Source organism: Zingiber officinale, chromosome 7B (genome assembly GCF_018446385.1).
Source record: "Zingiber officinale cultivar Zhangliang chromosome 7B, Zo_v1.1, whole genome shotgun sequence".
Lineage (NCBI taxonomy): Eukaryota > Viridiplantae > Streptophyta > Magnoliopsida > Zingiberales > Zingiberaceae > Zingiber > Zingiber officinale.
Window position 1 is genome coordinate 14,732,208 of NC_055999.1, and position 14,814 is coordinate 14,747,021.

Consider the following 14,814-nt stretch of genomic DNA (forward strand, 5'->3'; position numbering starts at 1 on the left):
ACTTCAAGAAGGTTTATGATGAAAGTATAATGACGTGAAAATTTTCTATGTTGTCTTTCTTATATAATTAGATTGATAGTTCATGGAATATATTAACAGAATGATTCAAAACTGACATCATACAAAAGATTATTATGTATGAGAAAAAATTATAATAGTGTTTTAATAGCTATATGAATGTTATACAATCAATAAATAATGTAACTTTTCATACAACTATGAAGTAAAGCGAATATAAAAGTCAATAATGCATATATATAACCTCCATACAAAGGCAAAACTTCATGGATGAATACATATGCAAAGAGAACTTGATCACAATGAATACTAAAATTACCTATTTTGTTTGAAGAAACTATATCCAAAGCTTGTTGATAAGGAAAAATTGTTATCTACAACATAAGAAGGCTAGGGTATCAATATTAAAGCAGGATAATGCAACAAACAAGTTTAATATATATTATATTCATTTGATAATTGTTAGTCGTTGGTTCTCCCTTCTATGTGATTTGTGTCATCTTCCAATGCTATTCACTTGAGGAACACAAGTGTTCTTCTCAATCCTAGCTTTATTCATTGAGATACTTTCATCTTTTTTTTTTTTTTTTTTGGGGGGGGGGGGTTGAAGGGTGACCGATCATTTTGATCGGTCCTGTATTTCATAAAAAGGCATTACTGCCTAAAAAGGTTATGAAGGAACAATAATCATGGCCACTTCCTTACAAATTTATTGAAACTTTGTTGAACAATTATCATGCAGGACTTCTTGCCACTTTTATATGTATCTCTTGCCAAGCTAATCCAAATGATCATTCCATCATTTGCCAAACAACAAAAGTGTGAGATACTTTCCATTTGTGCATTCTTTACTTGGATAGAAGAATGAAGGTAGAAAGGCGATAGATAAAACAAGAAGAAAAGAAATGAATTAATGACATAATCTCCTTCCATCCATTTTTCAGTTAGATGGAACTTTAAGGTTAAAAATAATGTCTTCTGTTGTGTTTGTTAGATTCTCAAATTTTTTTCTTGTCCATTTCCACACTTCTACCTCATCTGTTAGAAACAAAACGAAGAATTTGAAAGGCGATAAATTGTCTCCTTCGCTACACTACCTTGCAAGTAAACATGACAATCTGAAAACTTTTTTTTTCCTTTTCTCTTTCCTCCAACTTCGTTCAAGTAAATACAACATATATTCTCCCCTTTTCTAAGGTTATCCAAAACGAACCTTTGATTCATTCTCCAAAACGAACCACTGTAGCACAAAAAATACATCCTTCAAATCCCGCTCCGCACCCTCACCAAGTCAAAATATATTCCACGGAATAACACAGCTGAATTGGATCCATAGAGCGAGAAATACAAGCGCTACAACCTCATGATCGATATAAACCATGTGCATCAGTGGATGATTAATGAACAAAATAGCTGTATGAATGCGACTAACCGGAGCTTTACTCAGATCACAAGCAAGAAAATTATTAAGGCATCATCACAACATCCTCGATTCCGCGTCACGAAGGAATTAGAGGTGAAGAAACCCGATGTACTTTTCCGTCGCCATTATCCGGCGGTTCCTTTCTTCAGGGAAGAGATCGAGTCGACTAACTAAAAACTCGGCCACACTGTGTATGCGGCCGTTCTGGTTCATGAACAGGTTTTTCGAACTTCAGTACGCGAGTCGGGGTCCATTGCCAAATTAGGTAAGCAGTAAGCTCTCGTTGTCCCGATAAATAGTTTACGATAGGACTTTGGTAGGTAAAAGGGTAAAAGAAAACATAATCATGGTGGGACTTACGTAGGAATTTCAATTTATTCTGAAACGGATACAGAATTCGATATTCGATCGGGGAAGGATAGGATAGATTTATGAATTTATAGTAATTCGAAAGAAGAAAAATTATTAATATATATAAAAGATATTTAATTTATTAATGAATATAAATATGAAAATAAATATTTGATCGTAGTGAATATAAAGATGGAGGATATTGATACGGAGAATAGAAAGAGCGGTCATAAGGATAAAAAAAATTAAATTGACAGGTTGAATTGTGATAAGGCAATGGGAGGTCAATGTCCATCTTTTTAGACTGATCCGACTAGTTGATCTGTTATCTTGGTTGATTCGTCACTCTTCAATTGGTCGATCTGCCACCCTTCCTGGCCGATCCGATGCTCTTCTTTACCGATCTGCCATTTCACCTAGCCGAGCCGAGCCACTCTTCCTAGTCGATCCACCACTCCACCTAACCAAGCTTAGTCACTCTTTCTAGTCAATTCGCCACTCTTCCTGGCCGATCCACGACTCTTCCTGGTTGATCCTCCGGTCTTCCTAACCGAGCTAAGTCAACTAGTCCACCTGGCCAGTCCACCACTCTTCCTAGCCGATGTGCCACTCTTCCAAGGTCGATCAACCGATCAACCACTCTTCTTGGCCTAGCCGAATCCCTATACAAGTTGAGTCCTTAAGATGATCAATATTTTTTAGCCGAGCCGACCTCATCCAAGAACGAAGTCTGACCGAGCACTGGAGGGGACTCAGCCGACTCATCCTCATAGCACATTAATGGTCCATCAACTCATTATTCCTCTTTTGGTATTTTATGTCACAAAGAACAAAGAATATTTTACATGTAAATTGTATATTAAAAATTTCCTCTCTATCAAATATAAATATTACAGATCCATTTAGAAAAGATGTCAAAATATCTTTATAGTCTGTCTTTTACTAATAATATTTTAAGATTCGTATACATATATAAATGATGATACTATAAAATAGATGTTATATAATTTTACATGCTCATAATTATTATTTATTTGATTATTTATCTATTTGATTTAATCATTGTTGGAGGGAGACTTTTTTTTCATGACTTAAATGTTAACACTATTTATGAAACATAGAATAACAAGAAATCTTTATTTTATCAACATCATAGCCATCTTTTTTAATCAATCACCTTCTTCCCTTTCATCGTCTCCTCCACTATTCATTCTCTCCTTGTTGAGTAACTTAGTCCACGATACAGTACGGGTCCAATTTTATTTTATTTTTCAACTGCCACTCTACTCAAACTCACACCTGCGGACCCTCCACCCGCCCACGTGCTTCTCCCGCCGTCTGAAACTTTTCGAACCTTCGCCAACGGCTACTTCCTCTTTCTCTTTATATACATCTCCCTCTCCCTCCCTACACCACAACCAATTCCTTTTCCTCTGCTTCTCTCTAGTCTCGATCTCCTCCTCTGTTTAGGCCATGCCGGCGGCATTGGCGAAGATCACTATAGATCTGCCTCTCCTCCTTCTGCTGCTCTCGTTGGTGGCCATTGTTGGCGCCCAGGAATCTCCGGCACCGGCGCCGTTGATGGAGAGCGGATGCGCAAGGGCAGACCCAGATTTCTGTGTTCTTGTGCTCACCACTATAGCGTCTCTGATCGCCACCTTCGCTCGCTGAGTTTATTCGCCGGGCCATCTTCTCATGGCCCATGGATCGGTTCGGTATTCACCATAATAGATCTCTTGATATTATCACGACGATTCTGTTGTTGATTTATGTCAATCGGTTGCTGCTCTTCGAAATTACTACCGCCCATCATTTGTTTTGATGTAAATGAAGCTCGGGGCGCTGGGATGAGCCAAGCGCCTTTTGCCTGATGTAAACGAAGCTATTGCATAAATAAAATACGTTTCGTTTGACAACGTATTGTGATTGTTATTTCTGCGAGAAAATTGAACCGATTTCTTGAAAGAAAATCAAATGTCTGGTCAGTCAGAAAATGTGTAACAAAGAAAAGACTTGCAATAACTTGAGCCCTTTTTGTGCTGAGATCCGTGTGGATTTATCGGCTTCAAAAAATCACAATAAAGTGTGTTTGTGTTTTCGATCACAACTGTGAAAAAAGTAAGAGAGTGAAGCACAGATTAGACAGAATAAATAAGAAGATTAATTGAATTAATAGCCTGTCTTTCATTACTCTGATTGAAGGCTCAATTGTCAAACATAGCTCTCATAGGTTTCTGTTGGCTTATCAGCTATTATTATGCATAAACAAATTCTACTGTGTGCATTTAATAAAGATGTCATTTGTCTCGACAACATTCACTATTGTTCTTAAAGCATCACATAGATAGATTTTGTGGAAGAGAATATTTCATTCCATGTGATAGAATAGGTTTGAAACATCATATCAAAGAGCTGATATATATACATGTTTAATTAAACTCTTACACATCGTTAAAAAGCGCTTTAGATCATTTCAAAAGTGAAAATGGAGTTTCATGCTGATAAGCAACCTTACCCATTCGAAACTACTTCAATGTAGCAATCAATGTAAACCATTCAAACTGACATTCTGCAACATTTCAATAAGAGAAAATTATTGCAGGAGTTGCATCACTACATTCCTGGTCAAACATAGCTTTCCTTTTCCATTGGCACCCAGCGTCCACTGTTGACTTGCTACTCTATTAAGTTGAGGAGTACAAGCAAAGGAAGCCATTCCTATACTAGTTAATAAATAAATAAATAAATAAATAATATATCACCTCACCAGAAAAGAATATTGTCCGAAGACATATACCATCGAAAGTGTGGGCCGTTCCTTTTGACTTAGTGTGTGACAGAATCCAGCAAGTTTCTTAATCTATCACACTTGCCGGCTAGTTTTGTGATACCTAAGAATTCTACTATGGCTCTTTAATTCTTGATAGCTCCCCAAAGTACGTGTCAAGGAGCCCTACCAAACAAAAGAACGGCTCTATGTGCGTATATAATTGGTGCCATATATCTATACCTCTTGCATGTCATCAGTTCTAATTTCTAAAACAAGTATAGGTGGAATCCATCTAGCTAGATGATCGCAACTAATTTGAATTAAAATTTCAACTTCATCTGTCGGCATTTTTGTTCATGGTTGTCAAACATGGCAATTGTATTTTGGAAGATTCATTCACGCGTACAAGTTGTAAATCTGGGTTCTGACTAAGTGAGTTCACACATGTCTTTCTTAAATTTGGATAAATATTAGATAATTATTTTGACCTTTTTTTTAAAGTAATTTAGTTTCATTTTTCCTTATTTTTCAAAATTAAATTGATTAGTTTGATTGTCGACAGGTACATGCTTTGTGTCCATGTCCAGTGGATCCGGTCACACGTTGGATTCCTTTCGGGCTTTCAATTGGTGCCTAGGTGGGGTGGTAAGAGGTTTAATGTGTTTTTTAAATAATCAAAATTCAATTTATGGCACCTTTTAGCTGATATTGGTCTATTTCAGAAATAGTAGGATTGTAATATAGGTAATTGATATATATATATAAAAACATAGAAAAAAGAAAAGAAAAGGAAATTTAAAAAAAAAAACCTTTTTTTTGGTATATAAATAAGGTCTCTCTGCCGTCCCCTCCATCTCATGCATACACCTTTTCTCCATCGGTTCCTTCCACCTCGAACAATTTAGAGTGCCGCTCTCAGACTCAGCCATGGTGGTCTTGGCCAACACCATCCCCCTCCTCCGCTCTCCCAAGGCCGGTGCCTACTTCTCCAGCGTTCCCGTCGTGGACCTCTCCGATCCCGGCGCCGCGGAGGCAATCGTGAGCGCCTGCGGGGAGTTCGGCTTCTTCAAGGTCGCCGGTCACGGCATTCCCATGGAGCTCATGCAGCGGCTGGAGTTGGAGGCGCTCCGCTTCTTCCACTCGCCGCAGGCTGAGAAGGAGAAGGCCGGCGTGGCCAACCCGTTCGGCTACGGCAATAAGCGAATTGGTCCCAATGGCGACGTCGGCTGGGTGGAGTACCTACTCTTTGCCGTCACCGCCGATCCCTCCGCTTACGCTTGCATGGACTACTCTTTTCGGTGAGCTCGAACTCCTACTTCTACTGCTCCAATGATTTGATCTTCATCATATTTATTCCGACGATCTCATCCTCTGTTTCAGCTCGGCTTTGATGGAGTACTTGCTGGGTGTGAGGAAGCTCGGTAGTGAGGTTCTGGAACTAATGGCCGACGGGTTAAAGCTCAAACAAAGAGAGGCTCTCAGCAATCTAGTGCTGGGAGATGAAAGTGATGGACTCATTAGGCTGAATCACTACCCGAAATTTCCTTTGCTGGAGAGGCTCAATTGCAGCTTGACAGGGTTCGGCGAACACACGGATCCCCAACTGATTTCCATACTGAGGTCGAACAACAGCACGGGGCTACAAATTTCGCTGAGAGACGGGAGCTGGGTCTCAGTCCCACCGGACAACGAGTCCTTCTTCATCATCGTCGGCGACACTCTCCAGGTATATTAACAACAAAACCACGCAGAGTATGTATAGTGATTATGGATTAATGATTAACGGATGCTATTGCAGGTGCTGACGAATGGGAGGTTCAAGAGCGTGAGGCACAGGGTGTTGGCCAACGGATCTAAGTCGCGGGTGTCGATGATCTACTTCTTTGGGCCTGCGCCGACGGAGAAGATTGTGCCATTAGGAGAGGTGATGGGAGAGGGAGCAGAACCGAGCAAGTACAGAGAGTTCACATGGAGCGAGTACAAGAAGGCTGCCTACAAGACAAAACTGGGGGACTACAGGTTGGGCCAGTTCGAGAAGTAGCGAGGATGGAGGAGAAGTATTCATTGACGGATCGGCTGAGCAGCTTTTTATTAGGGTGGTCAAAGAGCAGAGAATGGACTGATTGGTGCACTGATACATCTGCATCTCCTTTCTTCTTCTTCTTCGTCTTAATTTGTTTTCTCTGTTTTTTTTTTTTTTATTGTTGTTGTTATCTCTATTTTACTAGCAGACGCCAGACGCCAGACGCCATGTGTATTAAGCAGAGCAGGCAAAGATATGCTTGTCTCTGTCTTCCTTAGAAATACTACTGGAGCAGTGAGTTAATTGGTGAAGGAAGAGAGATTCTTCACAGAAGAAAGGGACGTGTTGGGAAAACAAGTCATTCAAGTAAATAACAAGTGCCTGCCTACACAGCAAAAGGACGGAATCATTTCATGCATTAATTCTTCTGACATCAAACCGTGAGTGAATGAATCCGGATGATTTGATCTCTGCGTTGTCCGTCGATGGAGGATAAAGAAAAATTATTCAGTTGCGAATACGATTTCGGTTTCTAATTATCTGTCACTTATCTAGGAATTTGATACGGAGACGAGTGAGGTCCATGTAGTGGGCTTTTAATCTGCTCAATAGGAAAACCATACGGTAAGGATAACGTTTAGTTAAAACCGGGTTCATGCGGCACTCGATCAATATAATCTCCACGTGGTGTATCAACAAACTAATCAAACCAATCTAATCCGACAAGTTTTCAATCTCTCAAGTTCTCGGCTGGCCCTGTCAACCTTTCGAATACCTTTTAATGGGAAGAAATATAGGAGAAGATTTGATGTCATCATTTTTTATAGCAGGATAGATTTCTACCGTCGTGTTATGTGATGAGATTTTTAAATCAAAATAAATTAGCGTTGTCTTACAGAACGTGAGCGAAAGACATTAGGTGATCAACCGAAACATATAAATATGATATTTTCTCTCTTAATTCAAGATATGCTTTGCATGTTGATAAGGAGTTCCTTTGTGCAATATGTTCCTATACTTGGTCATCTTGAGCCCATTTGGTTGCACGGTCAGAGTAGTCTTCCCAATCTCCAAATCTTCTAATGTTTATGGGCAGCAGGTGATCTTGGGATTCGATCTCCACCAATTCTTCATTATAACTTACTTTATAAGTTTTAATATTATTAATTACTAATTCTATACTTAAGAGAATTATCAATCTAACATTGCTTTGATCATGACTGGAATCTTCAAATATTTATATATCCCCCGACCGGTGCACTTCCACCTCCCTGTTGCCTCCTTCCTTGGATTCGTGGCACGCGCCGACATCCACATCGCTAGATTCGACAAACTACAAAACCTTGACAACTCAACCCCCGTTTTGTTGCCAAAAAAATGGCAATCTCCATTCCTTTCCTCATCATGCTATTCGATGCTAGGGTTCTTGTGGTTTACATTTCTCCTTGTGATCGACCCATTTACCGTACTCTCACAAATCTTATGATTCCAGCCAGGGACGGATCTAGGAATTAGAACTGGCCTGGGCTGATCCTAAATTGATTGAGTCAGCCAAGAACATCATAAAAGAGGTCCAAGTTTACTTCGCGAGCATATTACCATCTTATCTTTTTATATATTTTACCAAATTTTAAATATTAATTAAATATATTATTTTTATTATTTAATAAATTGTTAAGTTATTTTACAGATAATAATATCTAATTCGTAAATGTTGAAAATTTAAGAGCGACCATTGCCACCGATGTTAGAGAGTGTGTCGTAGACAATGAGCTAGAGGTAATCAGTCCACGAGCATGGCGTGAGGCCATACTTGAGTGTCTCGTGCAAGACCTCAATTCATAGTTGCTTCCGATGTCGACGTAAAGGCATGCCAGCATGGACGACACCTCGATCCGGTCATGATAGTCAAGGGTAGTTATGTTGACGAATACGTCTCTGGAGGCGAGGGCCTGACCATGAAGGGAGTGGATGTGGTTGTGAGTGACAACAACAAAAATTATATGAGGATGAGTAAAAGAGACAATAGAAGAAGACAATATCAAGGAGGACGGGTGAGAATGACGAACATAGTTAATTGATTTGAAAATTTATTGTTCCATATGTTGATCTAGAATAAATTTATACATTCAATTTATGTTTTTTATTAATGTAATAAAGTTATTATACAATTTGATCGTTTATATGGTGGATAGATTTTTTTAAGGAATTATTTTAAAGGAAAAAATAATTAAAATGTTGTTTTTATGTGATTCGGTGAAGAAAAGAATGAAGTGATTTTAGGATTTTCTCGCATAATTTGTTTGGGTTGACTTTTTTTGATTTATTAATTAACTAGCCCCTACATAAATGAATCATCATTTCACATGCATGCACCCCTGAGAAGAATTACACCATTTGGATTTATGGTATATTTGGGCTGGGATACAGCCCAGGGCTGCCCAAATGTAAATCCGTCTCTGATTCCAGCTCCCACGGACTAGCTGAGATGGTAAGTGACAGGTTGATTGTCACATAATATTTTAGGTTGAATCTTGGAGCTAGTGGGGCGTAAATCCTTATAATTCGTATAAACTCACTCTATCTGCTACTTGCCTTCTTAGTCATCGTGATTTACCTCCTCCTTGTTGGTAACGAGATAAATTGGCCGGAGCGTTAGGGGTCAGTGTATTCACCTTTTTGCTACAATTCTTATGATTCCAATTGTGCCATGGTTACTAACTTCCTTGATTTGGCATCCAATTAAAGGTATAAACGAGTTAAGTCACTTGTGAACTATTCGAGTCTCGATTATAAAAAATAAATTCATTTGATTAAGTTAACAAACTAAGCTCAAGCCATTTCAAGCTAAAAATATTATTGAGCCGAGTTTGAACTTAATAGCATTTGGTGTGAGCTCACGAAAATGTTGATTTAGAAGTTCTCGAACGAGTTCGTTAAGATGTTCACAAACATATTCGTTAAGACTCATTTATTTATATATATATATATTTATATTAACGAGCTGAATTTGAATTAAGTTTATTTAACTTATAAATGAGTCATTTTCGAATCGAGTTTGAACTAAACTCGTTTAACTTTTAAATGAACTATTTTGAAACTGAATTTAAGTCGTTCGCAAACTATTATTTCATTATAAGCCAAGCTCAAGCTTAAGAATTAAAGTTTGAATCAAATTCGAGTCGAGTTCGAGCTTAGGTAAAATGAATCGAGCTCGAGCTCAAGCCTCTCATGGCTCGGCTCAGTTCGATTTTATTACATCCCTAGCTCCAATTTGACCATCAAAATGCAAGTTTGTTTGACTTCATTTGGTTAGGGTTTGAATGTGAAGCATGCTGTTGTCTGTGGCGATTGGATTGCTGGGGTCCAATAGATGGTTTCCCCGGTAATTGCTTACCGATTTTGTTTCTGAATGACATAGTCATTCTTTGGCTTCTATCCTTGAACCCTCTTCTGCCTCTATAGCTGCTGCTTAAATTAACTGAATGGTTTAAGTTTTGAGGGATACATATATTACTTTTGGAATTATTCATGAATCATGCTATTATTTGCTCTGGAATTACTCTCAACGCTCACCTAGTTCTTATGCTAATTCTCCAAGGCTCCTACCGAAGAATGGGTCAGCAACATCACCAGCTAACTAGAACGGATCAGGTGCTATATCTCTCTCAGAATCTCAATTTCGAGATCGAGCCTATTATACTATTCTTGTTCTGATTATGTGAATATTCAAGAATCTTGGACCAAACTTATTATTATATTCTCCTGACTCCATCATGATTCAGGAGTCGAGGGATTGAGCTATTATCTCCTAGACATGCGGGGCATCTCAAAATTGTACATCAAGTCCAAGCATGTACATTTAGTTTCACAACTTTCCTTGAAGGTATTTCATCACGATCGTTGGCTATTTCTCTTAGTCTTGGAATAGCGATCTCCATTAACAAATATCTTTTTTACGGTTCAAACTCCTCCGACTTGGACATAGTCATACCGAGATCCAAGCTACGATATCAACCTCTCCTTCGTATAAGGATCGAGTGCATATCGTATCACCAATTTCCTTTTTAGGGTCCAAACTTCTCTGACTCGAATAGAGTTGATTGGGGTCGAGATCTAGGCTACGATATCAACCTCTCCTTCTTACAAGGATTGAACGCATATTATATGCCAATGTCATTTTCAAGGTCTAAAATCTACTACAAGATAACAGTAAAATAGCAATGAAATAATTATTTGTAGCTAAATTCAATTATTAGCGATGAAATATAAATTCATTGCTAATTAGGGCTGTAAACAAGTCGAGTCGAGCCGAGCTTTGGGGTGTTTAAGCTTATTTGATAAGGTAACCAAGCCAAGCCGAGCCGAGTTTAAAATGAACCAAGCTTTTAAAATGAGTGTTCAAGCTTGACTTGGTTTATTTTTTATGACCTTGAGCTTGTTTGAAGCTTAGCTTGAGCTTGGTTCGTTTAGATGTTATCAAGCTCTCAATTCAAGCTTGGCTTGAGGTTGGTTCGAGCTTGGTTCATTTAGATGTTATCAAACTCTCAATTCAAACTTGTTTGATTGTTTGGAACTTTTAGTTGTTTTATTGGTTATTGAGCTTAATAATTTAAATTTATTTTATTTTATTTTATTTTACTGTTTATTTAGCATATTGAAAAGAATTTTATTAATAAATATGGTTCGTGAATATTATTCATGAACGTTGTTCATGAACATTATTCACGAATGTTGTTCACGAACGTTAACGAGTTGAACACATGCATATGTGTTCAAGCTTGTTTGTTTAGCTTAACGAGCTATTCAAGCTTATTTGTTTAATTAATGTTATGTATATTGAACGAACATAAACAAGCTCTTACCAAGTCTAACACCAAGTTTGTTCATGAACACTTGGTTCATTTACAATCCTATCACTAATCTCTAATTGTTATTCGCCGCTAATCCCTAATTTTTAGCTACAAATTTTCCAATTCACCGCTAATCCCGTGGATTTTTAAACCCTATTGTTTTTTCCCGACACCGTCTCATCAAGTTTTCCTCCACTTCTTTTCCTCCGCCACGGCCCTCTCTTCTTCTCCTCCAACGACAGTCTGGTGAATCTTCTTTGTTCTGATGAATCTTTCTTCTTTCCTGCTCCGGCTCCAATGACTCATGCTCCAACCCTGCACCAGTAAGTTTTTATATAGTAACTCCTACAAAATTTAACACGAGCTTAGATTGCTATCCGAGATACCCATGCTTCGCCAGATATTCCGCTTTTCTTGCTTCTTTGGATTTTTTCCCTCTTATAAAAGGTTTGCACCTCATATATCAGTTGGCCGTGGGAATAAGAAATCTTGCCAAACCACATAAGCACTTTTTTCCGATTCAATCTTGTTTTATGATTCTCTTACTCATGCTAATTATTTCTATTTTTCTTGCTTTTATTCTGCTGTAGTATTTCCACCAAGGCTGGGAAAGAGACAGGCCAAGGATGAATGATAATTGATGCGGCGATAAAGAGAAGCTTATTTATTACGGGTCAATTGATATGATGTCAGTCAAAGTCAAGGCGATTAATATTGGGGCTTACGGAAAGAGTCTCGACCAAAGATGGCTGTCTGGTTATCTCGGTCGACAAATGAGTGGCCGAGCGGATCACTCGACCGGTCAGACGAATGGACATCATGGGTCGGTCGGATGAATGGACAAACTCGTAGCCGGTTGTTTCGGTCGGTAGGAAAACGAGCCGCTCAGACCGCCTGACCGGCGCAAGGAATGACATTACACAGGAGGGGACCAGAAAACAAAAGAGAATACTCCGTCCGTCATTAAATATGAAGAAACCAAAACAAAGAAGAACGCTCCATCTATCATTAATGCACGGAAGTCAAGATAAAGAAGTCTTCCTCTGGCAATTAATATCATTAAATAAGGGCAGATGAACGATCACAAAGAAAGGTATAAAAAGGTACGCTAGATATGAGGAAAGGTAAGATTTATCTATTTCTTGATTACTCATTCTTTCTTCCTGATTCTAACTTGAGCGTCGGAGGGCCAACGCTAGGAACCCCTTCCCTGGTTTGTTTTTTTTTTATAGGATTGAGATCTTCCTCCCGTCAGTAGTCACCCCATCCCCGGCTTTCCAGCTTCCCTCATTCGGGCAGGATCATTTTGGTGTCGTTTGTGGGAACATAGCCTGCATCCCAATAAGAAGATGGAAGACGCTGGACGACTCACAACAGTGACGCTGATGCAAGATATCGATGCACTGATACAAGCTCGAGTGACAAAGATATTAGAACAACAGCAATAGGCATTGGCTGATCAACCAACGTATGAGCCTGCTGCATCTGCAGTAGGTCTACAGGCTGAAAGAGGAGATCGAGCGGATCAACTTTCCGCTCGGGAGCCAAATAGAAGACCGATCGACTCCCATGGGGACGCCCGTAAAACACCAGCCCCCTTTAACCGAGCGCTATCATGGGCTCCCCCAAAAGAAAGGGGTCGAGCGGATAGAGATCGGGGATCTTCCTTGGATAAGGTGCACGCATGGGATGCACGAAAGGGAAAAGCACCGAGGGAAGACAACTCGCCCGAGTGGGTCAATTAACAATTTTCGGAGGGGATCTTAAATGACCCTCTGCTAAAGCATTACACCTCATTGACGATCGGGGAGTACAATAGAGCAACTGATCCTGACGACCATTTGGCCATGTTTGATAATGCGATCACCCTTCACCAGTACACAGATGAGGTGAAATGCCGAGTCTTCCTTACCACTCCATCTGGATAGGTGCAACGATGGTTCAAACGGTTGTCGAACAACTCGATCTACAACTTCAAGGACTTTCGAGTGGCATTCCTACATCACTTTGCTAGTAGCCGTCGTCACCAGAAGACAAGCGTGAATCTGTTCTCGCTGAAGCAAGGGCCCTGAGAGGCCCTGAGGGCCTATATCCAGTGCTTCAATCAGGTGGCGATGTACATTCCACTAGTCTCCTCAGATGTGTTGGTGAACGCCTTCACCCAAGGGCTCACCAAGGGAGAGTTCTTCCGTTCGCTCATTTGATGGTCGCCGAAGGACTTTGGTCATCTTCAAAAGAAGGCCAATGAATACATTAATGTGGAAGAAGCCTAGGCGGCAAGGAAGAAGGAGACGATCGTCGATCCCACTGGAACATCCGAGCGGTGTCAACTGAGCAATCATCAACCACCTAAAGGACCTCTGTTGAGAGTCCCTTTACATCAGGAGACTAGGCCACATGTCGTACATCATGTGGCGGTTGCTCGTGTTGGAGTGTATACTGAAAGCCTAAGTTTTTGTAAATATTTATGTTGAATAAAGAATCACATTTGGTCAATTTATTTGTAGTTGTTCAATTAATTTATATTGTAGATAACATAGTATGTGGTGTCACATGCAGAAGATGATGTTATCAGTACCTTATAAAGTATAAATAGTAGCTCACGACCAAAATGGAATGGAACAAACCATTGGAAGGTCGTAGTGTAATTAGGAATTAGTTTATCTTGACTATATAATTACACTAGTACACTTAGAGTGTATTGAGTAGGACCATTTGAGCTTGTTTCTTTTATACTGACTTTATAAAGGAACATATATCTCAGTTATTATGGAAGTGTGTGCTCTTAATCCTAATATAATAACAAGCACATATATTTGATATTTATTTCTTTAATTTATCAATGGGTGAGATTTAGTTCGATGAATCAATAAACCCGATAAGTTGGGAAATGATATCACTTATAGTGTGTGTTGTTGATTATAGAAGGAAACTGTGTCCTAGAGATACTAGGTTGATAATGTCCCCAAGAGGAGCTCATAAGGATTGTCATGTTAAACCCTGCAGGTGGACTTAGTCTGACATGACGATAAGGTTGAGTGGTACTACTCTTGGACTAAGATATTAATTAAAAGAGTTGTCAGTAACTCACTTAATTAGTGGACATTCGATATCTTAAACACAGGGAGACTAACAGACTCATAATAAGAAGGAGCCCAAAAATGTAATTTGGGATTGGTGCGGTAGTTCAATAATAGTTCTCTAGTGGAATGAATTATTATTGATAAAATTAAGTTGTGTGTTCGGGGCGAACACGGGATGCTTAATTTTATCGGGAGACCAAAATCAATTCCTCCTCTCGGTCCCTATCGTAGCCTCTTATTTATAGAGTGCTATACCCACCTATACCCACCTTCTATACCCACCTAAAGGGGGC

At 39.3% G+C, this 14,814-nt stretch overlaps 1 protein-coding gene across 1 annotated transcript; it reads left to right on the forward strand.

The window, feature by feature from the left end:
* Positions 1-5,407: 5,407 nt before the first annotated feature.
* Positions 5,408-7,069, forward strand: LOC122003588 (gibberellin 2-beta-dioxygenase 3-like). The gene is made up of 3 exons (XM_042558681.1): positions 5,408-5,860; positions 5,943-6,288; positions 6,361-7,069. Exons 1-3 carry the CDS (start codon positions 5,490-5,492, stop codon positions 6,601-6,603), a joined length of 960 nt encoding a protein of 319 aa, XP_042414615.1. The 5' UTR covers positions 5,408-5,489; the 3' UTR covers positions 6,604-7,069.
* The last annotated feature ends 7,745 nt before the right edge of the window (positions 7,070-14,814 follow it).

What these genes read in the sequence shown, in the direction of transcription:
- LOC122003588 (XM_042558681.1), top strand. Translation starts at nt 5,490, where the DNA reads ATGGTGGTCTTGGCCAACACCATCCCCCTCCTCCGCTCTCCCAAGGCC. An exon ending in TGCATGGACTACTCTTTTCG is followed by an intron (nt 5,861 to 5,942) that starts GTGAGCTCGAAC and finishes CCTCTGTTTCAG; the next exon opens with CTCGGCTTTGATGGAGTACT. An exon ending in TCGTCGGCGACACTCTCCAG is followed by an intron (nt 6,289 to 6,360) that starts GTATATTAACAA and finishes ATGCTATTGCAG; the next exon opens with GTGCTGACGAATGGGAGGTT.